Source organism: Hibiscus syriacus, unplaced genomic scaffold (genome assembly GCF_006381635.1).
Source record: "Hibiscus syriacus cultivar Baekdansim isolate YM2019G1 unplaced genomic scaffold, ASM638163v2 tig00111798_pilon, whole genome shotgun sequence".
Lineage (NCBI taxonomy): Eukaryota > Viridiplantae > Streptophyta > Magnoliopsida > Malvales > Malvaceae > Hibiscus > Hibiscus syriacus.
Genome location: NW_024063182.1, coordinates 130046 through 156661, shown reverse-complemented (window position 1 = coordinate 156661; position 26616 = coordinate 130046). Strand labels below are relative to the sequence as shown.

General features: G+C 33.0%; 4 protein-coding genes and 1 pseudogene across 8 annotated transcripts; 1 reads left to right on the top strand and 4 right to left on the bottom strand.

Annotated features, from left to right (window-relative positions):
• Positions 1-4123: 4123 nt before the first annotated feature.
• Positions 4124-10062, bottom strand: LOC120170919 (zinc finger protein ZAT4-like). The gene is made up of 2 exons (XM_039178758.1): positions 9459-10062; positions 4124-5055 (listed from the first exon to the last, which is right to left on the bottom strand). Exons 1-2 carry the CDS (start codon positions 9577-9579, stop codon positions 4124-4126), a joined length of 1053 nt encoding a protein of 350 aa, XP_039034689.1. The 5' UTR covers positions 9580-10062.
• A 1093-nt stretch (positions 10063-11155) lies between these two features.
• Positions 11156-13890, bottom strand: LOC120170893. Of its 4 annotated transcripts, none has more exons than XM_039178730.1 (3): positions 13256-13890; positions 12780-12930; positions 11156-12691 (listed from the first exon to the last, which is right to left on the bottom strand). In XM_039178730.1, exon 3 carries the CDS (start codon positions 12471-12473, stop codon positions 11319-11321), a length of 1155 nt encoding a protein of 384 aa, XP_039034661.1. In that variant the 5' UTR covers positions 12474-12691; positions 12780-12930; positions 13256-13890; the 3' UTR covers positions 11156-11318. The 4 variants fall into 4 exon arrangements, with proteins under 4 accessions (XP_039034661.1, XP_039034664.1, XP_039034660.1 ...); XM_039178733.1 differs by having other exon boundaries at positions 11156-12688; XM_039178729.1 differs by having other exon boundaries at positions 12810-12930.
• Positions 13891-15461: 1571 nt separating this feature from the next.
• Positions 15462-17556, top strand: LOC120170895. Of its 2 annotated transcripts, XM_039178736.1 has the most exons (5): positions 15462-15554; positions 15651-15723; positions 16369-16420; positions 16545-16614; positions 17359-17556. In XM_039178736.1, exons 3-5 carry the CDS (start codon positions 16401-16403, stop codon positions 17539-17541), a joined length of 273 nt encoding a protein of 90 aa, XP_039034667.1. In that variant the 5' UTR covers positions 15462-15554; positions 15651-15723; positions 16369-16400; the 3' UTR covers positions 17542-17556. The 2 variants fall into 2 exon arrangements, with proteins under 2 accessions (XP_039034667.1, XP_039034666.1); XM_039178735.1 differs by lacking the exons at positions 15462-15554; positions 15651-15723 and having other exon boundaries at positions 16186-16420.
• Positions 17557-18608: 1052 nt separating this feature from the next.
• Positions 18609-19954, bottom strand: LOC120170894 (14-3-3-like protein GF14 iota). Its single transcript, XM_039178734.1, has 5 exons — positions 19857-19954; positions 19475-19781; positions 19311-19398; positions 19135-19244; positions 18609-18768 (listed from the first exon to the last, which is right to left on the bottom strand). The coding sequence occupies exons 1-5, from the start codon at positions 19930-19932 to the stop codon at positions 18609-18611; spliced, it is 741 nt and encodes a 246-aa protein (XP_039034665.1). The 5' UTR covers positions 19933-19954.
• A 1764-nt stretch (positions 19955-21718) lies between these two features.
• On the bottom strand, positions 21719-26487 carry LOC120170933 (annotated as a pseudogene).
• Positions 26488-26616: the final 129 nt, after the last annotated feature.

Below are 26616 nucleotides of genomic sequence, written 5' to 3'. Positions count from 1 at the left end.
CAAGGATCTTAAAAGGTCTTTTCAGGCATGGTATCGATACAGAGATTACAACTTTAGGCCTTTAGGGTCCAGTGAAAAGACATTTAACAACCAGTAGAATCTTCTGATTGACGTTTTATACGTGGTACTCACTCAATTTGAGCCTAGGGGTTATCAGTAAAGTACGTTTGATTTAGTTCTATATGCACCTAACTATTCACTATCTATATGCACCGACAAGAGATTAATTTACACTATGGTGTGATATAAAGATTTCTTTGAATATGGACCTAAATATATTGTACAAGGATTCCTTGATTCTGGTTTTTTTTTCCTAGATTACACAAATGTTCCATTCGGAAAGGGAGGATCTTCTTTCATGATATGCCATCAATAGATTATGCTAATAGATCATTATGGGAGGAAATAGATTTCTTTGTTCAACACTTGCGGGCGTGATGAAAAGACTGAGTTCTGCAGCTCATTTATTTATCTAACAGTAACCCTTCTCTTAGGGTTTTAAACACAGGCTATCCATTGAGTTGGCAGATGAACTGAAGGTCACTGACCTTACCCTAAAGATCAGCTCAAGAGCTTGCCAAACCAAGGGTGTTTCAAAGATAAGAGTGAGTCCTTCACCAGAAAACACAATTCCTTAATTATATCACATTGCTTGTTTATACAAATAGTATTTCTCATATAATGAATTCTCTCTCTTAATGGGCAGATTTATGAAAACTTAGCCCTTCTTATCTAATTTATGCATATATATATTTTATCCTTGTGCATGTGAATATATATCTAAATTCTTGTTTATAATCAGGCTTAAATGCCAATATTAGGTACAGCAGTTCGTGGTATTTGTTCAGAGCCGCTAGTTTCTGACTTGTCCTATTCTTCTCTCTTGTATAAGTATATTCTATGTACTTTAGTGAGATACTGTGAAATAAGTATATGGAATATAATCTTTAAAATATATTTATAATAAATATACAAAATAAGATTTATATTTAATATATTAACAATATGTATAAATATATGAAATTTTATTGAATAAGATGATACCGTACCATTAAAAAGTGAAGTGAATTTATTTTTAATATCATTTTGATATAGTATTATTTATCTTTAGTATATTAGGTCTAAGAAACCATTACGTAGTTTTAATAATTATGGTGCGTTATTTCTCTAGAGATCATGAGTTTGAGTAGCAATGTCTGTAGGATGAATACACATTGTCAATAGTTAAGAAATATTTTGAGTAAATATTATTTTTTAATCACTTTAAACTATTTAAATATATATGTATATATATTAGGTTAAAATATTTAATTATAAATTTTTAAATAAGAATACAGTTGAAATAATATTACTTAAAAATCTATTTAATTATCATCTAATTCATTAAGATCAATTTGATAATTTCAAAAGAACAATTACTGAAGCGTAAAGATTATTGACATAATTATACGAAAATAGACTCTTCAACGCCGTAGACGGAGGAGCTAATCATCGTACGATTAATGCCGCTATCACCGTGGCAGGAGGTCTGAACTGGCGCTTAGTTGCGGCATTTTCATATCCTCGGCGATCTTTTATTGTTTTGGGGAATTCCTCGTGTGGCAGTTAAGTAAATTTATGCGTCGTTGGAGGCAGTTGGACTTTTATGCGATGGACTTATATAGTCCCTCTCCACTTGCTGTGACTGCGAGGTTTCTCCTAATTTTTATTTTTAGGTTAAATTACTTTTTTAGTACATAAACTATCATTTTTGATCTGTTGTAGCACCTAAACTTTCATTTTTTTCAAAACCATACCTAAAGGTTTTTTTCCTTCATTTCATTACTCAGCACTAAAAACTTTAGTTTTTGTTTCATTTTAGTATCCGCGTTTAAAATTAAACGTTAAGTTTTGAAAAGTGAAAGTTTAAGTACTAAAACGGACCAAAACGGATAGTTTAGTTTAGACACTAAACAAATTAAGTTTTTAACAGTAGGTACTAAAATGAAATAAAAATTAAATGTTAGGTATGGTTTTGAAAAAAATAAAAGCTAAGTACTGAAACGGGTCAAAACTGATAGTTTAGGTACTAAATGCATAGTTTACCCTTAATTTTTATTTAAAAAAATTTGACAAAAATCCCTTTTTATATTTTCAATAAAGTTATTCATCTTTTTTTTTCTTTTTACACACTTATATTTTTCATTATATATTTAGCATATATAAATAGTAGTCATCAGCTTTATACTTATAATTTCAAGTTTGTCATATATAGATGACGATTATGAGGAGATTAAGTTAATTTTAGAACGATTTTTTTAAAATATAATTAAATCAAGAAAATAGAGTCTAATTTCATTAATTTAAAATCAAAGTATCTTATCAAGATAATTAAACTATATTTTAATGACTTAAAATACAATCAAAGTTGAGAGCCATAAACGTTCTTACCTACTACATGCTTTTGTCCCTATGTGCATAAGTACAATTATAACCACAATTACAAATATAATTACCACATTCTCTAAACACTATCATAAGATATATTATTGTAAAGTATAATTAAATTAATAATTGAAATATTTTTGAATAAATAATCAAACTTAATAAAAATTAAATATAATATAATTTAGACAGGGAACCCACTCATAGCATAGACACTCAACAACAACAACAACAACAAAACCCTATTCTCATATGTAATGGGGTAAGGGTCATAGCATAGACACTAATGAATTTAAACTTGAAACGTTATTATTTTCTTTTATACCAGTTCACATAAATACCTTTTTAATTTTAAAATGAATTTATAAAATTGATTTTTTTTTGTTTTAAAAGTGAATTTGAATATTTAATTATAATGTGATGTTCGGGTCGGGTCGGGTTTAGGGTGAAAAATACCCGACCCGACCCAAAAATATATATATAATTTTATCTTATATATTTAAGAATAATTACAATAATACCCCTTTATATTACTTTTTTTCACACAAAAAAATTGGGGGTTTATCAGCTTTAAACCTAAAAAAATACTAAAAAGATAATAATAAAATTTCTCAGCCCAAATTGGACTTTCTAGTGTGTAGTTGGTTCATTAACTAAAAGAAAACCCGAAATTCTATGAGCTAGTTCAACTTGAAAACCGATAAAAAAGGGTAAGTTACGTATTTACTATTTAAATTATCAGTTTTGATCCGTTTTAGTACATAAACTTTTAAAAAATTTTTCAAAATCATACCTAACATTTAGATTTCATTTCATTTTAGTATCTTGTTGTCAAAAAATTAACGTTTAATGCCTAAACTATCGATTTTAGCCGTTTTAGTACCTAAACTTTCAAGTTTTCAAAACTTAATATTAAATTTTAAATGAGATATTAAAATGAAACAAAATTAGAATTTTTAATGGCGAATATTAAAATAAAACAAAAGTTAAACTTTAAATATGATTTTGAAAAAATTGAAAATTTAGGTACTAAACGTGTAATTGACCCTAAAAATACTGAGAATTTTTTCCCGACTTTTGGTATTCGATAGTTATGTGAACTTCAGCTATATTCAAAATAGAACCAAATCTTATTGTTTGCGAATGTAAACTAATAGTTTAGGTATTAAATCTCTAAAAAATACTTTAAGATTTTTTTTCGACTTTCAGTGTTTGATAGTCATATGAACTTCAACTATATTCAAAATAGAACCGAATCTTATCATTTAAGAATGTAACAAATTAAGTTAGGAGTATCACTCTCACCTTTGCAGTACCCGATCTGAACTAAGTTGCTACCTTTGTTAGAGACAAAAGGAGAGCATTAAAATTGATCTCAAGGCATTTTCCCAAACAGTACACACACATACAGGCCTAGGTGCATGTGAATTCTAGAGGAAACTTCTTTTCCACTCCCTGCCATGAAACTTTTTTTAATGTTTCCCCACAGCAGGTGGTCCTTTTTTCTTCTTTAACACAACGCTTTAAACTATGAACAAAAAGAAAAAAAAAACACTTCAACAGTGAGATTTGTATTTTGTAGATAACATATGATTGCTTCCAACAAGAAAATATAATTGCAAAAATGGTGAACACGGTTGACAGTACCATCTTGAATCAGAAAACCAAAGAGAAACTCCAAAAAAGGAAGTAAATTTGTTCATTTACACACTGTTGGGATGAACCCAGAATTCCCCATTGCATCTTCTTCAACGGGAGCTGGAAGGTTAAGGTCAATTAGAGCTGGCAATGGAGTTTCTGGTGAGTCTTGTTGGGTGACCAATGTTGTTTCCTCTGAACCTCCAACGAAATGGGACCTTTTGTGACCTCCTAAAGCTTGGCCTGACTTGAAAACCCTGCAGCAGAAAGGGCATTCATGCCCTTTGTTTTTCTTTGAAACCAATCTCTTCTCAGAATTGCCATTTGAGAACTTGGTCACTTTGGTACCAGTCATTTGAGTATGAAAAGAGCCATTTGCAAAGCTATCAGCTTGATTATCACCTACTTCAGTTTTCACACACTTGAATTTACTCACATTTTTACCAGATCTAGACCTCACCTTAAGTTTCTTACATTCAACAATCCTCACATCAATGGAAGATGATTTAGCATCCAAAACAACAGAGTTGTAATATGAAGAATCAGCAAATGCGTTCAGCCCTTTCTTGCAACCAGAAGAATCCCTTGAAAGCATCATCAAACACACAGCAACCTCTGCTTGTTCTTGCTGATCTTCAATCTCTGATGCAGATGATGAACCATTTGGTAAACAAACTGAATCGTTAGAATGAACTTGAACCTGATGAACCCCACTTGTTTTGCACCTTATTCTCCTGGATCTCCTACTTCTACCAGGAACAGTTGATGTTTCAGTGTCTGAATGACTATCCCAATGATCCTCAAATTTGTGAACGGTCCTTTCTTTCTCAGAGTGACAAGCCATGTGACCACAGAGTGCTTTCAATGAATGGAAACCCTTACCACATTCTTTACAAATCATCATCTCTTTGAGCAAAGAGCCATTGCCTGATTCTGAAAGCCTCTTGTTTTTCTTGGGGTTTTCCCTCAGATCGTAAGTCGCAGATTGGCCACCACCAGCTTCAGCAGAATTCTCTCTCTTAATGGGCAGATTTATGAAAACTTAGCCCTTCTTATCTAATTTATGCATATATATATTTTATCCTTGTGCATGAGAATATATATCTAAATTCTTGTTTATAATCAGGCTTAAATGCCAATATTAGGTACAGCAGTTCGTGGTATTTGTTCAGAGCCGCTAGTTTCTGACTTGTCCTATTCTTCTCTCTTGTATAAGTATATTCTATGTACTTTAGTGAGATACTGTGAAATAAGTATATGGAATATAATCTTTAAAATATATTTATAATAAATATACAAAATAAGATTTATATTTAATATATTAACAATATGTATAAATATATGAAATTTTATTGAATAAGATGATACCGTACCATTAAAAAGTGAAGTGAATTTATTTTTAATATCATTTTGATATAGTATTATTTATCTTTAGTATATTAGGTCTAAGAAACCATTACGTAGTTTTAATAATTATGGTGCGTTATTTCTCTAGAGATCATGAGTTTGAGTAGCAATGTCTGTAGGATGAATACACATTGTCAATAGTTAAGAAATATTTTGAGTAAATATTATTTTTTAATCACTTTAAACTATTTAAATATATATGTATATATATTAGGTTAAAATATTTAATTATAAATTTTTAAATAAGAATACAGTTGAAATAATATTACTTAAAAATCTATTTAATTATCATCTAATTCATTAAGATCAATTTGATAATTTCAAAAGAACAATTACTGAAGCGTAAAGATTATTGACATAATTATACGAAAATAGACTCTTCAACGCCGTAGACGGAGGAGCTAATCATCGTACGATTAATGCCGCTATCACCGTGGCAGGAGGTCTGAACTGGCGCTTAGTTGCGGCATTTTCATATCCTCGGCGATCTTTTATTGTTTTGGGGAATTCCTCGTGTGGCAGTTAAGTAAATTTATGCGTCGTTGGAGGCAGTTGGACTTTTATGCGATGGACCTATATAGTCGCTCTCCACTTGCTGTGACTGCGAGGTTTCTCCTAATTTTTATTTTTAGGTTAAATTACTTTTTTAGTACATAAACTATAATATTTGGTCTGCTGTACCTAAACTTTCATTTTTTCTCAAAATCATACCTAAAGATTTTTTTCATTTCATTACCCAGCACTAAAAACTTTAGTTTTTGTATCATTTTAGTATCTGCGTTTAAAATTAAACGTTAAGTTTTGAAAAGTAAAAGTTTAAGTACTAAAACGGACCAAAACGGATAGTTTAGTTTAGACACTAAACAAATTAAGTTTTTAACAGTAGGTACTAAAATGAAATAAAAATTAAATGTTAGGTATGATTTTGAAAAAAAATAAAAGCTAAGTACTGAAACGGGTCAAAACTGATAGTTTAGGTACTAAATGCATAGTTTACCCTTAATTTTTATTTAAAAAAAATTGACAAAAAACCCTTTTTATATTTTCAATAAAGTTATACATCTTTTTTTTTTCTTTTTACACACTTATATTTTTCATTATATATTTAGCATATATAAATAGTAGTCATCAGCTTTATACTTATAATTTCAAGTTTGTCATATATAGATGACGATTATGAGGAGATTAAGTTAATTTTAGAACGATTTTTTTTAAATATAATTAAATCAAGAAAATAGAGTCTAATTTCATTAATTTAAAATCAAAGTATCTTATAAAGATAATTAAACTATATTTTAATGACTTAAAATACAATCAAAGTTGAGAGCCATAAACGTTCTTACCTACTACATGCTTTTGTCCCTATGTGCATAAGTACAATTATAACCACAATTACAAATATAATTACCACATTCTCTAAACACTATCATAAGATATATTATTGTAAAGTATAATTAAATTAATAATTGAAATATCTTTGAATAAATATTCAAACTTAATAAAAATTAAATATAATATAATTTAGTCAGGGAACCCACTTATAGCATAGACACTCAACAACAACAATAAAATCATATTTTCATATATAATGGGGTAAGGGTCATAGCATAGACACTAATAAATTTAAACTTGAAACGTTATTATTTTCTTTTATACCAGTTCACATAAATACCTTTTTAATTTTAAAAATGAATTTATAAAATTGATATTTTTTTGTTTTAAAAGTGAATTTGAATATTTAATTATAATGTGATGTTCGGGTCGGGTTTAGGGTGAAAAATACCCGACCCGGCCCAAATATATATATATATATATATATATATATATATATATAATTTTATCTTATATATTTAAGAATAATTACAATAATAGTCCTTTATATTACTTTTTTTCATACAAAAAAATTGGGGGGTTTATCAGCTTTAAACCTAAAAAAAATACTAAAAAGAGAATAATAAAATTTCTCAGCGCAAATTGGACTTTCTAGTATGTAGTTGGTTCATTAACTAAAAGAAAACCCGAAATTCTATGAGCTAGTTCAACTTGAAAACCGATAAAAAAAAGGGGTAAGTTACGTATTTATTACTTAAATTATTAGTTTTGATCCGTTTTAATATATAAACTTTTAATTTTTTTTCAAAATCATACCTAACATTTAGATTTCATTTCTTTTTAGTATCTTGTTGTCAAAAAATTAACGTTTAATGCCTAAACTATCAATTTTAGCCGTTTTAGTACCTAAACTTTCAAGTTTTCAAAACTTAATATTAAATTTTAAATGGGATATTAAAATGAAACAAAATTAGAATTTTTAATGGCGAATACTAAAATAAAACAAAAGTTAAATTTTAAATATGATTTTGAAAAAATTGAAAGTTTAGGTACTAAACGTGTAATTAACCCTAAAAATACTGAGAATTTTTTCCCGACTTTTGGTATTCGATAGTTATGTGAACTTCAGCTATATTCAAAATAGAACCAAATCCTATTGTTTGCGAATGTAAACTAATAGTTTAGGTATTAAATCTCTAAAAAATACTTTAAGATTTTTTTTCGACTTTCAGTGTTTGATAGTCATATGAACTTCAACTATATTCAAAATAGAACCGAATCTTATCATTTAAGAATGTAACAAATTAAGTTAGGAGTGTCACTCTCACCTTTGCAGTACCCGATCTGAACTAAGTTGCTACCTTTGTTAGAGACAAAAGGAGAGCATTAAAATTGATCTCAAGGCATTTTCCCAAACAGTACACACACACATACAGGCCTAGGTGCATGTGAATTCTAGAGGAAACTTCTTTTCCACTCCCTGCCATGAAACTTTCCTTAATGTTTCCCCACAGCAGGTGGTCCTTGTTTCTTCTTTAACACAACGCTTTAAACTATGAACAAAAAGAAAAAAAAACACTTCAACAGTGAGATTTGTATTTTGTAGATAACATATGATTGCTTCCAACAAGAAAATATAATTGCAAAAATGGTGAACACGGTTGACAGTACCATCTTGAATCAGAAAACCAAAGAGAAACTCCAAAAAAGGAAGTAAATTTGTTCATTTACACACTGTTGGGATGAACCCAGAATTCCCCATTGCATCTTCTTCAACGGGAGCTGGAAGGTTAAGGTCAATTAGAGCTGGCAATGGAGTTTCTGGTGAGTCTTGTTGGGTGACCAATGTTGTTTCCTCTGAACCTCCAACGAATGGGACCTTTTGTGACCTCCTAAAGCTTGGCCTGACTTGAAAACCCTGCAGCAGAAAGGGCATTCATGCCCTTTGTTTTTCTTTGAAACCAATCTCTTCTCAGAATTGCCATTTGAGAACTTGGTCACTTTGGTACCAGTCATTTGAGTATGAAAAGAGCCATTTGCAAAGCTATCAGCTTGATTATCACCTACTTCAGTTTTCACACACTTGAATTTACTCACATTTTTACCAGATCTAGACCTCACCTTAAGTTTCTTACATTCAACAATCCTCACATCAATGGAAGATGATTTAGCATCCAAAACAACAGAGTTGTAATATGAAGAATCAGCAACTGCGTTCAGCCCTTTCTTGCAACCAGAAGAATCCCTTGAAAGCATCATCAAACACACAGCAACCTCTGCTTGTTCTTGCTGATCTTCAATCTCTGATGCAGATGATGAACCATTTGGTAAACAAACTGAATCGTTAGAATGAACTTGAACCTGATGAACCCCACTTGTTTTGCACCTTATTCTCCTGGATCTCCTACTTCTACCAGGAACAGTTGATGTTTCAGTGTCTGAATGACTATCCCAATGATCCTCAAATTTGTGAACGGTCCTTTCTTTCTCAGAGTGACAAGCCATGTGACCACAGAGTGCTTTCAATGAATGGAAACCCTTACCACATTCTTTACAAATCATCATCTCTTTGAGCAAAGAGCCATTGCCTGATTCTGAAAGCCTCTTGTTTTTCTTGGGGTTTTCCCTCAGATCGTAAGTCGCAGATTGGCCACCACCAGCTTCAGCAGAATTCTCATTGTTCATATGAGTTCTTATGTGACCCCCTAAAGACTTACCAGAAGGGTACCCTTTGTTGCAATACTTGCAAACAAACTTCTTCTTTTGATTTTGTTCCATTTTTAAAAATGATCACTGGAAAGCTGAAAATACCCAGTTAACTAAACAGGAAGAGCAACTCATTTCTTACCTCAAATCTTCAAAAAAAGACTGCATTTTTCAGTTATCTTGTGGAAGAAGAACAAAGAATTAAAATCTAGATCAAGGAGAAGAGAGGAAAAAAAAGAACAGATCACAAAGTTGCTTGCTTTATTTTCAGTGGAGAAGATGATGAACAAACGAGAATCAGCAGCTGAGATGTAACAGTTCTCTGTTTTAAGTACAACAAAAGAGATCCGACCCAGAGGAAAACGATACAATCTTTAAATCCCATTTTCTCCCATCCCAAACACCTTCTTCCAATGAAAACCAAGATCCTTTTGAAAAATCAAAATTTTAAAGGTGATGAGTCGCTAATGATGGCGATGAACAGGCTCATAAGAAGAACAACAACAAAAACACCGATGGCTCTCTCTCTCTCTCTGGATACCCTTTGTTTTAGTGTTGTAGTTGGAGGAGAATTCCATGCATGGAAGCCCCCAAAAAAGAGAGATTAAAATGGAAGAAAAGATATACAACACGTGTATTCAAGTGAGAACCATCCGGTGATGAGAAACGAACGGTCGAGATTCGTTTCGAGGATCCCCCAACGACTGAGTTCTTCTGTTGTAACATCCAAACAATGCCTTAACTTTGTCTTGCCTGTAAAGCTCACACAAGTGCTGGGGGCAGAACCTCCAACTCATCATCCTTTGCCTCCACTAAAAGAGATCAGTTCCTGTAATATGCCAGTATGTCACATTGTAATTGCCCCTTTCTTTTATTTTTATTATTGACGTTGTGAATAAAATAAAATATATTAAAAGAATCACTCCCATAATGAATTTATGTAATATTCGATTCAAATTAATTAATCAATATATAAGATATAAGTGAAAGTAACTAAATTATAGGAAAAAAGAATGTAAATTGTAAATACTCATATATTTTAGGAGACCCTCTTATAAGCTCCCCCGAAACATACCAGGGAAAATTTTTCTAAACAAATGATCATTGACCAATAACTCTTGGTTTAATGTGAAAAATATAAATCATATCATCGATCAATTTCTTCCCTTCACAGTATTAAATCATCGTATTCGTCGGGGACATATGAGTCATTACAGACACTAAATCATGGCTACCACTACTGAACTGATTGGTTTCCATTATCAACCAAATGTTAAAAAATGAGATTAACTCATAAAAAAGTATTTTTCCAAGAGGAGGAACATTTGATGCCAAAATGATAAACCAAGACATGTCCGAAAAGAAACTTGATAATCGAAATCTTTGCCAAATCTCACCAAACCCTAAAACACACAATTTGCTGGTCCAGTTGGAAAACTCGAGCTGCAATGTCTCAGTCAGTGGCCCTCTCATGATGTCAATGTGATGTCTCACCATGTTTGTGGTACAATGCAATTTACTTTGACTAGGTTTTTTAGTATGCGCTTGGTGAAGCTTTAATTTTGATAAATTTAATAATTATTTTATAACAAATTCGATAAACTTCAGTGACCATTTTATAATACTATTGTACAAGTCCAATATCATATACAGAAGAAGAAAAGATTCCATTAACAGCACTTGTTAACATGCTGAAGCAAAATACATTAGGTTGAGGAATTTACAAGGAAAAATTATTGTTGAAGAACCAAAACCTTGGCCTTTTAACTAATGAGAAGATTCTGGACATTTCAAGAGCAAACAATTTGTTCTTACCTCAAAGTGTCTTGTCCAAAAATCTCTTCGATTATGTTGCATGTCGGCTGGAGATCGATCTCTTTTGTTGAAGATGTAGGATACCTAGTGTCCCAGATTTTGGCATCACATGTATCCAATAAATACATATCGCTCACCAGCTCACTAGACTCGTCTAGTTTACCTGGTTGCAAAGGCTTGCAAAGCTCGGTCATTGATCGTTCACTAACATGCGAGTTTGCCTTTGTGTCAATTAGATTATGAGAGTCAACCATGTCCGGCTGAAACTCAAAAGACATACACGAGTCATCTTGTACATTGATATCCTCCAATATTCCGAAACCCTTGTTCGTTTGTTGAAAAACAGGACCGAACCTGCTCTCATCAAATGGCTTCAAAACATATCCAACACCATTAACACCACCAGAATTGCCACTATCATCATCATCCACATCATTGTCGTCTTGATCGTTTGCAAGATCTTCCTGATCAGCAAGAGATTCAATAGCAGAGTCTTCATCTTCCTCTATAGTTTGAACTTCATACGACTGTTGATTTCCATAGAACTCATCGTCATCGCTATCAATATCCAGACTACTGGATCTGTTCTGAATAGCTCGCCTCTGAAGGATAAAGACATTGAAATAATAGCTAACGAGCTCTCTCTTGGATCGTGATGGGAAAACCAACGGCAACTGCTTCCAAAAATTCTTACCTGATGATACGGGATTATTGTAAACAACCTCACGAAAGATCTCTTCATCTTCTTCACTCCATTTATATGCTACATCCTCTCCAATGTTATAAAACCCCAGTTTAACAAATTTTTCATGCCCAAGGGATTCTCGTAATAGTTTACGTGCCTCCATAACATGCTGTTGAACGCATCTTGAAGATCCCCTATCCAGGCAGCTACAATCAGCTCTGCCAGCACCAACATTACCACAGCTGTTTGCAGACAAATGTGAGTCTGGCATTGGAATAACACATGTTCCCATCTTAATATCCTCATTGTAATTATCTGCAGTTTCTGAAGCAACAGCAAACTTATTATTCTTTATATGCCTATCCCATGATGGAACATTGGCTTGATGATTTGACCCACATGGAACTTGTTTTCGAGGAGGCTGATCCAAGAGGAAACAATAATCATCCTCAACAGGAGAAAACATTCTTCGAGGGAAACCAGCGTCAAAATATTCAGATGAAACAGGTGAAATAGCTGCTGCTACGCCGGTGCCTGGATCTTCCTCGCTAGAAATGCTAGTAACCAAAGATAAGGGAGTAGTAGTCTCTGAATCCTCATCAACCGAATGAGTAACATCATCCAGAGCATCAGTCTTAAATTCTTCATACAACTGGTGTTTACGAAATCCACCCTCAACTTCTACTGCATCACAGAAAGAATTCATCAGTATAAAACCATTCCGCAGAATACGAACCATTGAATCAAAGCAAGAACACCAGTTACCTTTTACCTGAAATACAATGTTTTTTAGGGCAATTACTATGGGGAACAGAATCCACAAACTGGGTCAGCTTGTCATTATACCCAAGCTGTCTCGGACTCTTGAAACGAAGTTCTGTAGCTCCTCGTCATCAAAAGGACGCTTAAATCCCATTTAACACCTGTGGGACACACAATTAATCATAAATAGAAGGTATAGAAATAGTTTAGATGGAGTTCAATAACGTACAAGCAAATCCACTGTAACAAATAGTAAGACAAAAAACATATCACTTTCAAGATTAAGCTTATGTCAAAGGACACTTGACCAATAAACATCGCTTGACATTACTGAGAAATTTTGATACGACATTGATTGGTAACACCATGCTGTTAATATTAATTACAACGCACATACCATTTCATACTTCATGCAAAACTAAAGCAAAGGTATTAACATATTAAACACAGAAATTTGAATAAATTTAAATTATTGAAGTCAGTTACCTCCAAATTGTATTAAAATTGGAAACCTTGGGCTGCTAGAAATATCACGAAACCTCAATTGAGATGAGAGAAACACTTAATTTCGGACTGAAATTGACATCACTACAGAGAGACGTGTTTTCCCTAACTAATTTGACTACCTGGAGAATCCCAAAATTACAAGAAAACCCTAACCCTAAATTACGATTTCGCAGAGAAAAACAGCAAAATCAAGACAGATAACTCCTCTAAAAAATTACGCCACAGCTTAGAATACCGAAACCTTCTTAGAATTTCAGATGGAAAGGAACCCTAATGTAAGGAACAAATACAAATCCTAAAAGGTAAACGAATCGATAAAAATGGAACAAAATTAGAATGAAAAATCAACACGAATAGCCAATAAAGCGAAAACCCATGAGAAATCGAAGGACAAAATTGGCTCAATCGAAGTGATTGAAGAACCCTAACCCTAGAAACACGTAAAATCAACGCACGGGGTAGGGGGGGAATCGACCGTAAGGGAAGAACAATAATTGAACGGATATTTACGTGATTTGTAGATTAGAGGAAGAAATTAGGAGATTTTCTGATTTAATTTGGGGATCGAGAAATAGGCGGCTAACAGGGTGACAAGGAGGAAGGGAGGACACGGTTCGAGGGTTTTTCTTTATACAAAAAAGTTCCAAATGACGAACCGAATTGGGTTGATTTGGAAAAATAATGATTTTTATTATTTTCTTTTAAAAAAAATACAGATTTGACTTTTGATCTTAATTTCAGAATTGAATATGCATTATAGAATATATGATTATTTATTTTGTAATTGTATTTGTATTGGAGTGTTTGGCAAATAGTTTTTTGAATAATTTTTAATTTATTTGAGCATGAATGGTTTCTAGTAGTCTAGTTTTGTATTTTTAGTATTTGGTAAACATTTTTTTGAAATTGTTTATTGTGTAAAATAAGTTGTAAATGAAAATGTTGAAAAATTTAACGATTTGAAAGAACTGATTGCAAAATAAAATGTTAAATGACATATTTAACATTATTTTTTTCATAATTACGTCTTACCATAAAACCTAATATAATGAAATAACCTTCATCCTAATATATTTAAGTTGAAATTTTATTTTATTATTTTATTTTTTAGCTGTAGATTCTCAAATATATTTTAGTTAAAAAATATAACAAAATATGAAAATAAAAAAATATAGTGTTGATATTTTATACAAAGTTAATAGTATGTATCGATCTCACAAAATTAATATTTATAAATATTAAATTTAAAAAATATTTTCAAAATTCTCAAAAATATTCACTAATTTTCTTAACGAATTTTTAATTCCTAGTCAAAATCATTTCATCCGAATAATTTCACCACAATAAAGATTAAAGTATTATAAAACATATATATACTTAACAATCAAATGTATCATACCCTTATTTGTCATTTTACTCATATCAGCTATCAGTTAAATTTTACCAAACACTTCTATATAAACAGTTTCTCAAATCAACTAATCAAATCAGTTGGTCAAACCAACCACTGGAATCAGCTACCAAATTTCAGATATCAGTTGTTTGCCAAACAATCCCCGTAAAAATATATAATTAGTATAAAAATATGTTTTATATTTTAAAGAATTAATTGTATGATACGTTTTAAATTATGATTTTAATTTTATTTTGATTTTTAAACTTTTAAAAATTTCAATTATATACTTAAATTACAATTTTTATTCAAAATTAGTCTTTAAATTAAAAAAAATTAATTTTATCCTCAAATTATAAACCTTATTCAAAATTAATCCCTAAACTTTAAAATCTTCTAATTTCATCTTCAAATTCATCCTAACGTGTAATTTAATGTTTACGTTTCAAATTAAGCTGTTATACAGAATTCGAAATGACCTCGTGCTTTGAAGACCGCGAGGTCTCTTATAAATCTTACGATATTTTGGATCATAAATTTTACCTTGCGCTTCGTAATACGCGATGTCATTTTATTCAATTATTTTATTGCTTACTTGGAAAGTATGCCAACATATGATATATCCATCGTGTTGAAGAATGTAGTAATTTAACACACGGTTTACAAGCCGCGAGGTCGTCCGATGGAGATGATTTGGGATTTTTCTTTCATATAATTTTTAGAGGGCGTATTTATTTAAATAATTATTTATTTGGAGTTTTTAATATAAAATTGTCAATTAAAAGCAGGGATCGAGGGTGGAAGCGAAAAAGAATAGGAACAAGATGGCGTTTCCGTACATTCTCCTTGTAAAGCTCCGCCGTCCTCCCCTCTTCTCTTCCTAAGGTCTCTTTCTATTGCTTTCGCTTTCCCCGGCGTTCGTCTTCTCTCCGTTTTGCACAATTATTTATACAGTTTCGTTTATTTTTGTTGATTTAATAGGAGCAACATGAGGTGGAATTGGAGCTGAGGCTATTGGAAGCACTTGAAATTTATCCTCCTGTCAAATTACGAGGTACGTTTATGCTCTTTTTTTAACTGTTTTTTAAAAAGAAATACGTTTTAGTTTCAATTTAGATATTGATTCTTAGGAATTAACTTGAAGAAAAAGAGAACTATTTTTTCCTGGGCTCTTAAAAGTAAGATATTATTGGAATTTTTTGTTTATAATTAAGGTTGTATGCTATTGATATGATCAATTCAAATGTTGATTGACTTGATTCCCTTGATTTTGCTTACTGCTGTGGTGAAAAATGGTTAAGGTATATCAAAAACCTGTAGTAAATATGTGTTTTTTTTGCTGGTCTTGGCAGCCAAGATGCTAGCTTTATATTGTGTATTTGTTTTGGTAGTTTTAGAATCTACCGGTGCGTGTCATGTTTAATGCTTATGGATCAATGTTATTTTTTTTATTGATACAATGCCTATGAAATTACCCAGATCCCCCATCCCCCAAAAGCCCTGAATCGAAGGATAATACGCACTTAAGCTTACTTGAATCACTAGAGTTAGTTCAATTGTTCAAACGACTTATATATGGTAAAGAAATCGGTGCATCTAGCAGTTCATGCACATGCTTATGGTAAAACAACTAGGATTGATTTGGTCTTTAACTGTCTACATGAATGCATAACTTCAAATCAAATTTGCTTTCCCACAGGCGTGCATCGTCACTTTGTTCTCTATGGTCTAATGGGGTTCCTGCGGAAAAGGTTTGTTTTCCCTCCTGTTCTTTGTGCTCCGTATTGATTCCCTATTCCTTTCTAAGTTATGGTTAGTCGTTCTTATTTTACTGTATTTCATATTCTCTTACTGGTTTGCTAAATTTTGTCGCAGCCTTGACCGTCATTTTTCTCCGGATGAGGTTTTGCAGTTACTAGATCGTTTCTACAACTTGGAAGTGCTGGTAATTACTTGTTCGATAATTTATATCCACTCCCATTAATTTCTTTGATATTCCATTGAAGTTGATGTATTGCATTGATTACTGTCTTGGATGATGTTTCCATGTCTGTAGAAATTGACAAAATGGCTAGTTCCAATGCTTTGTTTTCGCTCATTGTTGTTGGATAGAGATCATTGCAATTCTAGTCTGGCTCACATGGTGATAATGGATAGACACAGAAAAAAAATTGTTGCAAATGATTCTTCTTTTATGCTTCCAAAAAAATGGGTTTAATTGTTTTTTGAGATCCCTCTTAGGTTTTGAAGCTAGACAAATTAAGTCTTGCCCCCTAATTTTTTAGACTCAATTGCTTTTTAGGTCCTCTTAGTTTTGAAACTAGGCATATGAAGACCTGGCTAACCATTTTTTGGTTCAAATACCTTTTAGATTCCTATTTATATTGCCCCCCCCCCAAAAAAAAAAAGGTTTCATCCTGGCTCCGTCCTTGCTACCCGTATTCTTCATTTTCTAAGTACCCGTGTTTGACATTTATCGGCATATATGATCCTTGAAATATCTATACAACTTAGAAAAAACTGAGTATGCATATATAAAGGACAGTACCTCCTCAAAAATCGGAATGCTAATTAATACCTTTCTAACGAAAAAACCCGTAAACCCTAAACCTTAAATGATGCTATGCTTTTGGTTATCTTGGAAGGTTGTAGTTATCGCTAAGCTGATTCACACTTCTGCAAATTTCAGAAACCAGATGATGAAGAGATTGATATCCTAAATCATGATGAAGATTTTTGCTTGCCACAAAGCTATTTTGTCAAGGTAGACCCTAAACAAATTTTGGGGGATTGGGGGAGGGGTTTACATATGTTTGCACTAGACTTTTCTACTTGTGATCTGATGATTTATTGCTGCGGTAATATTCCTTGATCATATTGCACAGTATTACTGTAAAAATTAGGTTGCAATTTTGATGGAAAGTTATTAGTTTGGCTCTACCATCTTTTGACAGCTTCTTCTTCCTTTTGAATTTCCATTTTCAAATAAAATATAATATAACCAAGAAGAAAGGGGGGGGGGTACATTAAATTAAAGCAAAAAGAAGGGGGGAAACAATATAATATAAAAAATAACAAAAATGTTACATAATTTCAACAAGTAACTTCATATTAGAGAACTGGTTTTTGGTAGTACTGCAAATGATCGTTTAGCATTGTAAAATGGGCTAACCGGTTCATAAGAAGCCAATTCAGGCAAAGATCATTTGAAAACACGTTGAATTTTGCCACCCAATTCAAGCTCCCAGGCTCCTCTTCATCAATTTTTCTGGAAAAAATAAAATTGGACATTTTTATGTAAGAAATGCATCGATTAATTACTTCAGAGTTCGAAACACTGCAATTGAGTTTGTAAAATATCAGTATATTATCGACGCATTTAAACATGTTTTGAAGTTTAAGGACTATTTTAAAATTGACTCATAATTTGAGGGAGTCTAGTGCAATTAAACCGTAAAATTAGAATAGAATGTGCTGGCATATTCTGATTAGCCCTTACCTCGGCTTTCGCCTCAGATTTGGCTGCTGTGGATTTACCATCTTCTCCTTTTACGCCGTCTTCACCTGCATCAATTCATGTACACGTCCAAGACGACGCTTACCAAAGTTAGAGATCAACTAAGTAGGGCTTCATGATTGATGTCCCTCTTTCTATATAACATAATCATTCATGTTAAGTTAAAACGAGACAAGAGACAAGACGGAGTTTTATTTTAAAATTTGAAATGAATTTAAGATAATTAGAACACTTTCTGATACCATGAAAGATTAGAGTTATTAATTTTCAGATCAGTACTAAATTAATCGAAAATCCGACCTGTTTTGTCTCATAGTCATCCCTACATGTCCGAATGTCATGTGAATATGTATCTAACATAATTCACCAAAGTTTTTCAAGCAAATCAGAAGTCGTCCATAACTAGAGGATTTAGTTAAAAACTATACAATACCTCCATCTTCAGGCAAATCAGAAGTCCATAGAGTGAGATTATCTCTTAGAAGCTGCATAATTAGGGTGCTATCCTTATACGACTCTTCACTCAATGTATCCAATTCCGAAATTGCTTCATCAAAAGCTTGCTTTGCTAAATGACATGCCCTGCAATTTCACCAAACCATAATCACCAAATGGTTCAATTCAACCAACCAAGTATCATAATAGACGTAGAGTACATGAATGTCATTTAGCCCGTCTATATATAATATTTGTGTCGTAAAGATGTTTAAATTTAAAAGAAAAATAAACTTTCTATTTGATTCTCGAGGAAATGACAAAGAAAGTTGTAAAGGAAGATTTTAATAAATCTTTAATCGTTTTTCATGATGAATTTTGATAAAAGAAACCTCGTAGATCTCTCGTAGTTTCAAATTTGACAAATAAAAAATTATAAAATATTTTATAGACACCATTTTAAAAAGTAACACATGACTTCCATATCATTTGAGACGGTAGCCAGGCACATACCTCTCAGGTGAATCCATTATCTCATAGTAAAACACAGAGAAGTTGAGGGCCAGGCCGAGCCGAATCGGATGAGTCGAAGGCAGATCAGTGTTTGCAGCAGCAGAAGCAGCCTAAAATGCACAAATTCAGGTCTCTTTAGTTATGTTAAACAACACTGATCAAATTATGAAACTTACCTCGTAACCCTTCAATGACTGCTCAGCAGCTTCTTTCCTCTCTTTATCCGTCTTGAACTCGGCCACGTACCGGTAGTAATCGCCTTTCCTGGACGAATCGGAATATCGAATTGGGTTTTGAAATGCATTATCATTCGAGAGATCTAAAGGGAATCGGAACTTACATCTTGTGGTAAAAAACAGTAGCTTCACCGGAGGAAGAAGAAGGGATTAGGTGATTATCGATGATGCTCAAAATGTCGGTGCAGATGTTGGAAAGCTCTTCTTCTACCTTCCGACGGTACCCTTTGATCAGCTTAACGTTCTCTTCGTTTCCTTTGGATTCCTCTTTCTGCTCGATCGAAGACATGATCCGCCACGAAGCTCTCCGTGCTCCGATCACGTTCTTGTATCCTACAGAGAGTAGGTTCCTCTCTTCCACCGTTAGATCGCAGTCTAGTTTCGCCACTTTTTTCATGCTCTCCACCATTTCTACCAGAAGAAACAAAAACGCATTACAGTCTCAAACTAAGAAGCCATCATTGTTTATTATTATTGTTTGATTACCTTCGTAACGTTCGGCTTGCTCGGCGAGTTTGGCCAAGTAAACATGGGTCTCTCTCTCTTTCTCGGAAGTGGACATTGTGAATATGGAGATCGAAGAGTGTGTTCTTCAAGAGAATGGAAAGGGAAATGGCGGAATGGGGGTGAGGGGAGGAGGAAGATGACATCTTATAGAAGAGTTTCAAACAAAGGAGCAAAGTTTAGGGGAGGCTTTCAATGGTGGAGCGCGCCATTCGTTTTTTCATTTTATTAATCTATTTGGACTTGTTCAATTCCCTTTCCAATCGGATTCCAACTATACTTTTCTTTTTTATTATTATTATTATTATTATTATTATTAATAATAAAATTTAACCAAACAGGAAAAAATTATCCAACCGATAATAATTTTCGTCTCATTTTTTTTAACGTGAATCTTCCCTCTTTAGGAATATGCATGTTTCTTGTTATTTAAAATATTTTAGATCATATCTTAAATTTTATAGGATAAACTAATTATTTAGGTAGTTTTGTTTTTACTGTGTGAGGTCTGCAAAGCTCTTATGTCTGCGTCGCGCGGACCACGCGCAGACATTGGGCTTTGCAGACCATTTGTTTTTTAGAAGACAGAAGCTCTTCTAACGTCTGCGCGAGGTCTTCTTGATTCAGACATGGTTTTATGTATTCAACGGTCTTCAAACCTCTTCAAAGAAATTAAAATTATTTAAAATATAGATTAATTTATTTTAAAACATGGAAAAATTTATTTTAAAATATGGATTGATTTATTTTAAAATATGGGAAAATTTAATTTAAAATATGGATTGATTTATTTTAAAATATAGATTGATTTATTTTAAAATATGGATTAATTTATTTTAAAATATGGATTGATTTATTTTAAAATATGAAAAAATTTATTTTAAAATATTGATTGATTTATTTTAAAATATAGATTGATTTATTTTAAAAAATTTATTATTTGTAGTTGTATTGATTATTTAAATTTAAGTATTATAAAACTAAAATTATTTAAATTTCAATATTGTAAAACTCTTTTAAGTTTAAAAAATCAGTTTATTTATATTTCAGTTTATTTTAGCAGTCTGCAGACGTTAAAAAACAAACAGTCTTCTTCTTGCAGACTGCAGACTTTTGGTCCACCTCTTCTGCTACAGATTTTTGGTTCACCTAAAAATTGTTAAACTATTATATATTTTTAATTGATAATCTATTTTTACTTCTTATAATTTTTTAAGTTGTTATTCTCTTAAAATTTTAAAAGTTCATCCCTTGAGATAAAATCATGCGTTCGTCGTTGGACATGATAACCAAAGAAAATTCATAATGATTTTTGTATCAAAAGATTAAATGATAAAATTGAGATTCGAGAGAATTTATTAAACTATTTAGTAACAAAAGAGTGTTACTTTCTCTAAAAGTTTTAGATTCGAATAATTACGTTTATAGATGTACAAGTATTGTTAATGATTAAAAAAAGTTTCAAACACAAATTACTCGATAATCATCTCAGACTATTAAAGAAACTTAAGATTTGAGAAAACTTTCATTCATTCTTCTCACATAATCTTGTAATAAAATTTTCATTTCGGAATATGAATCAAATTGAGAAACCTTAAAATATAAAATTTGAGTTCAGAATACGAATCAAATTGAAAGAACCCTTGGGATTAATACAAAGAAACAGAGAGTGATTAGTTGAGTTATATTACAAGCACACTATATAACAAAGAAAATCCATTAGAAAAATCGAGTGCTCGATATCTATTTTGTAAATGGCCATTGCACAGCAATAAAATTGGTGGTTCAATATCAAAATAATAAAGAAATCAACAAACTCGAAGCTAACACCAAGAGGGAGACCCAAAAAAAATATGTGGATCAATGAATTGTTACAAATACCTTGACAGAGAAGAAAACAAATCGCGGTTACTTTTGCAGCAAACCTCGTTCTAAGCTAATCTACAATCCTCCACCATGCCCCTCCTCCAGTCGATTATATCGAACTGATTGAAACTCCGGAGCATAGCTCACGTTGCGATGCCGCCGAATGTTCATCCTCTGCTGAAATAGCTACATCAGCAATTCTAAACATCATCTCTTCACCAATGGTTTATGTAGGCTCCCAAACACGTTTAACGTTTTATGTAGGCTGTGCATGCACGCATGTGTGTCACGAAAGGTGTTTTTGCGGATTAATTAGAAGATTACCGGATCAAGAAAAGTTTACAATCCGCAGTCTTAAGACCTTCTGGTGATAAATCAATCATTTCTTCAGAAAAGGTGTCTGGCAAACAAGTAGGCGTTGATCACTACCATTCTGAAGGTCGATCACCGTCGCATCCCATCGTATTTGTGTAGCATATGCACGTGCCACCTCTATAACTCCTAATTTATCAGAGAGCACAACCCAGCCCTGCAAAAATCCAGAAGCTCGGATTATGGATATTAATAACTTCTAATATTCTGTTGTGCAAGTAGGTAATAACTATTTCAGAAACGATTAACTAACACTAGTAGTTCTACGGTGCCTCAACAAATGGCAATGTATGACATTGATTCAAATATCAAATTACTTTACAATGGGGTTTATTCAGGAGAACTAGGGTGTTAAATTTCGAGCACAAACTCTGAAAAAAATTAGTACCTCAGGACGAAGAATTCGATCCATCTCTACAAATAATTCCATCAAACCACACCTTTCTGAAGTAAGCTGTGAGAGGAGTCCATCTGCATGAAGCATGTCATATGTTCGAGGATATGTTGGGAAGGGTTCGCACCTGTACCACCAGATACACAAGATAAAAATTTCCTTTCAGCATTCGAAACATACATCGGAACTGAGCAAGCTTAGAAAGAAAAATTGAATGTTCCACTTGATCTCAAAGAGAGTAAACTGTGTACATTGAGGCTCCAAATGTAAATTTTATTAACGAATAACAATCTAATACGGTTAACAGTGTATTGTGTGCCCAAACAAAGAACGAATCTGAATAAAGAAAACTATTTTAATTTTTAACAGAATCTTTACGATCCAAAATTTTATATGTTATCTTGATTTGGGAACACAAAAAAGAAAGATCACTCCTAAATACTTGTGAAGATATTTACATCCCAACAAAGATGTTAAAACCCAAACTCCAAAACAGGCGCCTAGCTATATCAACTTAAAGATACCAGTTTGATGAAGTTGTAAAAGAACTAACCAGTCATGCAAAACACCAAGAAAACCCCGATCAAGAATGAGAGGAAGCGTATTGAGTGCCCTAACAGGCACCACATTCATCACCCACACCGTTTTCTTTTCCTCAAGCAATGCAGCATTCAAGCCACAGTAATGAGCATTCATGTCCATCACATTGCGTACCATATTAAATGGAGGCAAAGGATCTTCATCTCCTGGCCTTTTGGGATGGTCGGAGAAAATTAATGGTGTAAGCAAAGACCAATAGTTTTTTAAAGCTAATCTTCAAACTTGCAAGTCTTCACAGAAATCCTCCGGACTGACTCCTGCAAAGATTAAATTATATCAATATGCTAGCCAACTAAACCATCTACTACATAAACTGTGGATTGCATGTTGCAGCACATAGCAACATAAAAAAGCATGCGCAGGGAGAACAAAAATGAATTGGAACAATACTTTCCATGAACTTCAAGCTCTGCTGAGCTCAAATCTGAGCTAGAGGACCTGTTCTGAATAGGAATCCAGCGATTGCTGGAAGTTTCAGTAATACATGGCACCAAGGACCGATAATAGGGTGCATCATATCCTTCTATGCAGAGGGGTATATCATTCTTCCTTGTATATTCAAGAAACAGAAGTTAGAAAAACAACAGAGCAGGTCTGACAGTTACAAGTTAAGCAAACCAAATACAACTAATTCAAAGCAACAGGGTATAAGACAACCTGAAAACCATTTTATGAAACTGAAAACCAGTTCCATTATGCAATTTACCAACAGAAGAGCAAATATTATAAATGTCTACTCACTTAGAAGAATAGCAATGAGCATCAGCAGTTTTCTGCCAGATGAAAGTATCATCCTGCTGAGCAATAAGACTCCAACAAATTTTCTCAGTAAATTGTTCCAATGGCGTTGACATGTTTCTTTTCTTCATACTTGTTGAACATCCACGTGTTTTACTTGTCGGTGAGGTTAAAACAAAATAACCTCCAGGCTTGAGTAATCAATCTATCTCTATAAGGAACATCCCCTTTTTTTCAAGGTCATAGTTAGAGAGCAAAGCATATTTAATTTTAGAACAGGGTGGCTACTTGAGGAAGAATTTTCAGCGCTCAAATACATTTCAAGTCTAGCAGTGTTATTAAGCTGAACAGAAAGCACTGTTAATAATGCATTACACTTAATTTATTGGCATAAAGCCATGCACTTTCAGAAAATTTCTATAATGAAACATGACATAGTGATTATCACTAAACTAGAAGGAAAAAAATTGTGGTATAGCTAATTTTCCCAAATAATTCTGAAAGAAAAGGGGAAAAAATATCATTAAACTTAGAAAATACCTCTCTTGTCCCAAATAATACCGCATTGAGCACAATGAACCATGTCATATGATAATGATGGGTATGGCAGTTGTCTTGATATGAAATTGCCAATCATCGCTGGATGACCTCTCTCAAGAGCTAGTTGAACTTGGCTTCCAGTTGCCTCATATGCGGCAATACAAGGAGTCATTAACTTTAGTGAAACTAAATGAGCTCCAAAGCTTCCAAATCCTCAACCAATATCAAGCACAGTGCGCACCTGTAATAAAAGTAGGAGCTTAAATACCATGCAATGCAAATAGCTTTAGTTCCCCTTGAAGACCATGTGCAATATCTTTCTCATATTTTTTAAGCAGGAGAAGCTAATTTATTAGAATAATTTTGTTCCCAAAATGTCATACTCCTAAAGCTCAAGGTACCCAATAATGCTAAAAGTAGTATAAAATTAAGATAAAGTGGGATAAAAGACATACACCGGCTTGAAAAAATTCGGAGTTACTTCCCAGTCCCAACATCTCTGCAATCTGGCGAGAATAATCTTTGACACCATCAAAGATTAAGCCCTCCTCAGGGTGAAAAGAAATTTGATTCTCTTCTATCAACATGATTCTAGAACATTTGTCAAGAATTAAGAAGGCAAATCAGATAGCTGCTTTTGATCATATAAAGAACTATGAAAGGCTCATATATAAGCAGCTGACAAAACCAAACGTGAATTCTGAAACGTAAAGTTTGTAAACAAAGGATATAGGCTTCATACTTGGCCACTTTTACAAAGCATCCAAATGCATTTTGTAAATACCTTTTTCTCATGCTTCCAGAAGAAAGGAATTGGTCTTTTGTTATCTTGACATTTCCACTCCATATCACATCCCTACTAGCAGGCCAACGGAGTGGAATCTTATAATCTTTGGGAGGGCGGACTAGACACCAGTTTCCTTGCGCAGACACTTCACAATGCCGGTCAAACTCCTCTCCATCTTTAAACCCTAAAATCATATTTGCTGTTACATTGTAACAAGGTACGTAATTTTCTCTTTCTTTGCTACAAATGCCAAGCTCCCTTTGCCGACTAGCTCCTGATACGATAGTTCTCAACTCAAAATAATCAACTGCTGCTTGCTCCTTCAGCCTTCTATAGTTTGTATATATCTCAGGTACTGGAGTAGAAGTTACAGAGTCAAAGGAATTAGAAGAAGACGATCCAAAGACCACAATCAACGCAAGCACACTGACAAAGCACAATAACAACCGACTGACACGCGGCCTAGGACCAAAAAAGACAGATAGTTTATTAAGCCAGGGGCTTCTCATATCCAAAACTTCAAACGTTTAAAGATTGGAAAACCACTAAATAACCAACCCCTTCAGCTTAAATCTCCAAGAACAGTGAAAACCATATCCTATCATCACATAAAAGATTCTGTATATGTTACGGCGAAACAGGATAAGCCCAACAAGCATTGAAATCACCTACTCTACACTTCTCCCAGCTCGATATTACGCAACCATCACAAGCAACAGAGGGAAAGACGGAACAAAATCCAAAGTTCACTAAAAATCCACCATAACCAGTATATATAAAAACCCACAAAAACCAAGCTGCAATTCAATTCCGTAAACGGATCAACAATTCCACCTCTAGAAGTGAATTACGCAACTCCTGATCCAAACCAAAGCGAAATTCACCGCGGTAAATATTTTACCAGAACCCAAACATGGCCAACGGAAACTCAGTTTCAAGTGATGTCAATCCCTCGGTCTCCAGCTAGTGACCAAATCACATCAAACTGCAAATGATCCACTGAAATCAGAACTCAAAAAAAAAGGAAATTATTATTCTTTAAACGTGAAATTGACAGATGAAATTACATTGAATCTAACAATAGTTTGCAAGCGGAAATACTATTATTGGAAAAACAAAATGCAGAACTTTCCCTTTTTAGAATCCAGAAAACGAAAGTCAGATCTCAAAAAAGGAAATAATAACAGATCCAGATCATTAAAACCAACCGAATTAAATCAAAACTGAAAAAATACAGCAGAAAAAAAGAACCGATTAGGGTTTACGTGGGCGCTTACCGGTGGAGATTCAAAATCCGAAAATTGACAAATGGAGGAAAGTGATGGAACGTAGAACAAGCAGTGTTTTTAATTAGAAAAGAAGCCTTTTAAATTATTTTATTTTTTATGTTAATAAAATAATCAGATTTGAAGGCAGGTGAATAAACAGGACAGAAATGATTTGTT

What these genes read in the sequence shown, in the direction of transcription:
- LOC120170919 (XM_039178758.1), bottom strand. Translation starts at nt 9,579, where the DNA reads ATGGAACAAAATCAAAAGAAGAAGTTTGTTTGCAAGTATTGCAACAAA. An exon ending in TGAGAATTCTGCTGAAGCTG is followed by an intron (nt 5,056 to 9,458) that starts GTGGTGGCCAAT and finishes CTGAAGCTGGTG; the next exon opens with GTGGCCAATCTGCGACTTAC.
- LOC120170893 (XM_039178730.1), bottom strand. Translation starts at nt 12,473, where the DNA reads ATGTTTTCTCCTGTTGAGGATGATTATTGTTTCCTCTTGGATCAGCCT.
- LOC120170895 (XM_039178735.1), top strand. Translation starts at nt 16,245, where the DNA reads ATGGTAAAGAAATCGGTGCATCTAGCAGTTCATGCACATGCTTATGGT. An exon ending in ATGGGGTTCCTGCGGAAAAG is followed by an intron (nt 16,421 to 16,544) that starts GTTTGTTTTCCC and finishes ATTTTGTCGCAG; the next exon opens with CCTTGACCGTCATTTTTCTC. An exon ending in TCTACAACTTGGAAGTGCTG is followed by an intron (nt 16,615 to 17,358) that starts GTAATTACTTGT and finishes TGCAAATTTCAG; the next exon opens with AAACCAGATGATGAAGAGAT.
- LOC120170894 (XM_039178734.1), bottom strand. Translation starts at nt 19,932, where the DNA reads ATGTCCACTTCCGAGAAAGAGAGAGAGACCCATGTTTACTTGGCCAAA. An exon ending in GCAAGCCGAACGTTACGAAG is followed by an intron (nt 19,782 to 19,856) that starts GTAATCAAACAA and finishes TTCTTCTGGTAG; the next exon opens with AAATGGTGGAGAGCATGAAA. An exon ending in AGTCATTGAAGGGTTACGAG is followed by an intron (nt 19,245 to 19,310) that starts GTAAGTTTCATA and finishes TGTGCATTTTAG; the next exon opens with GCTGCTTCTGCTGCTGCAAA.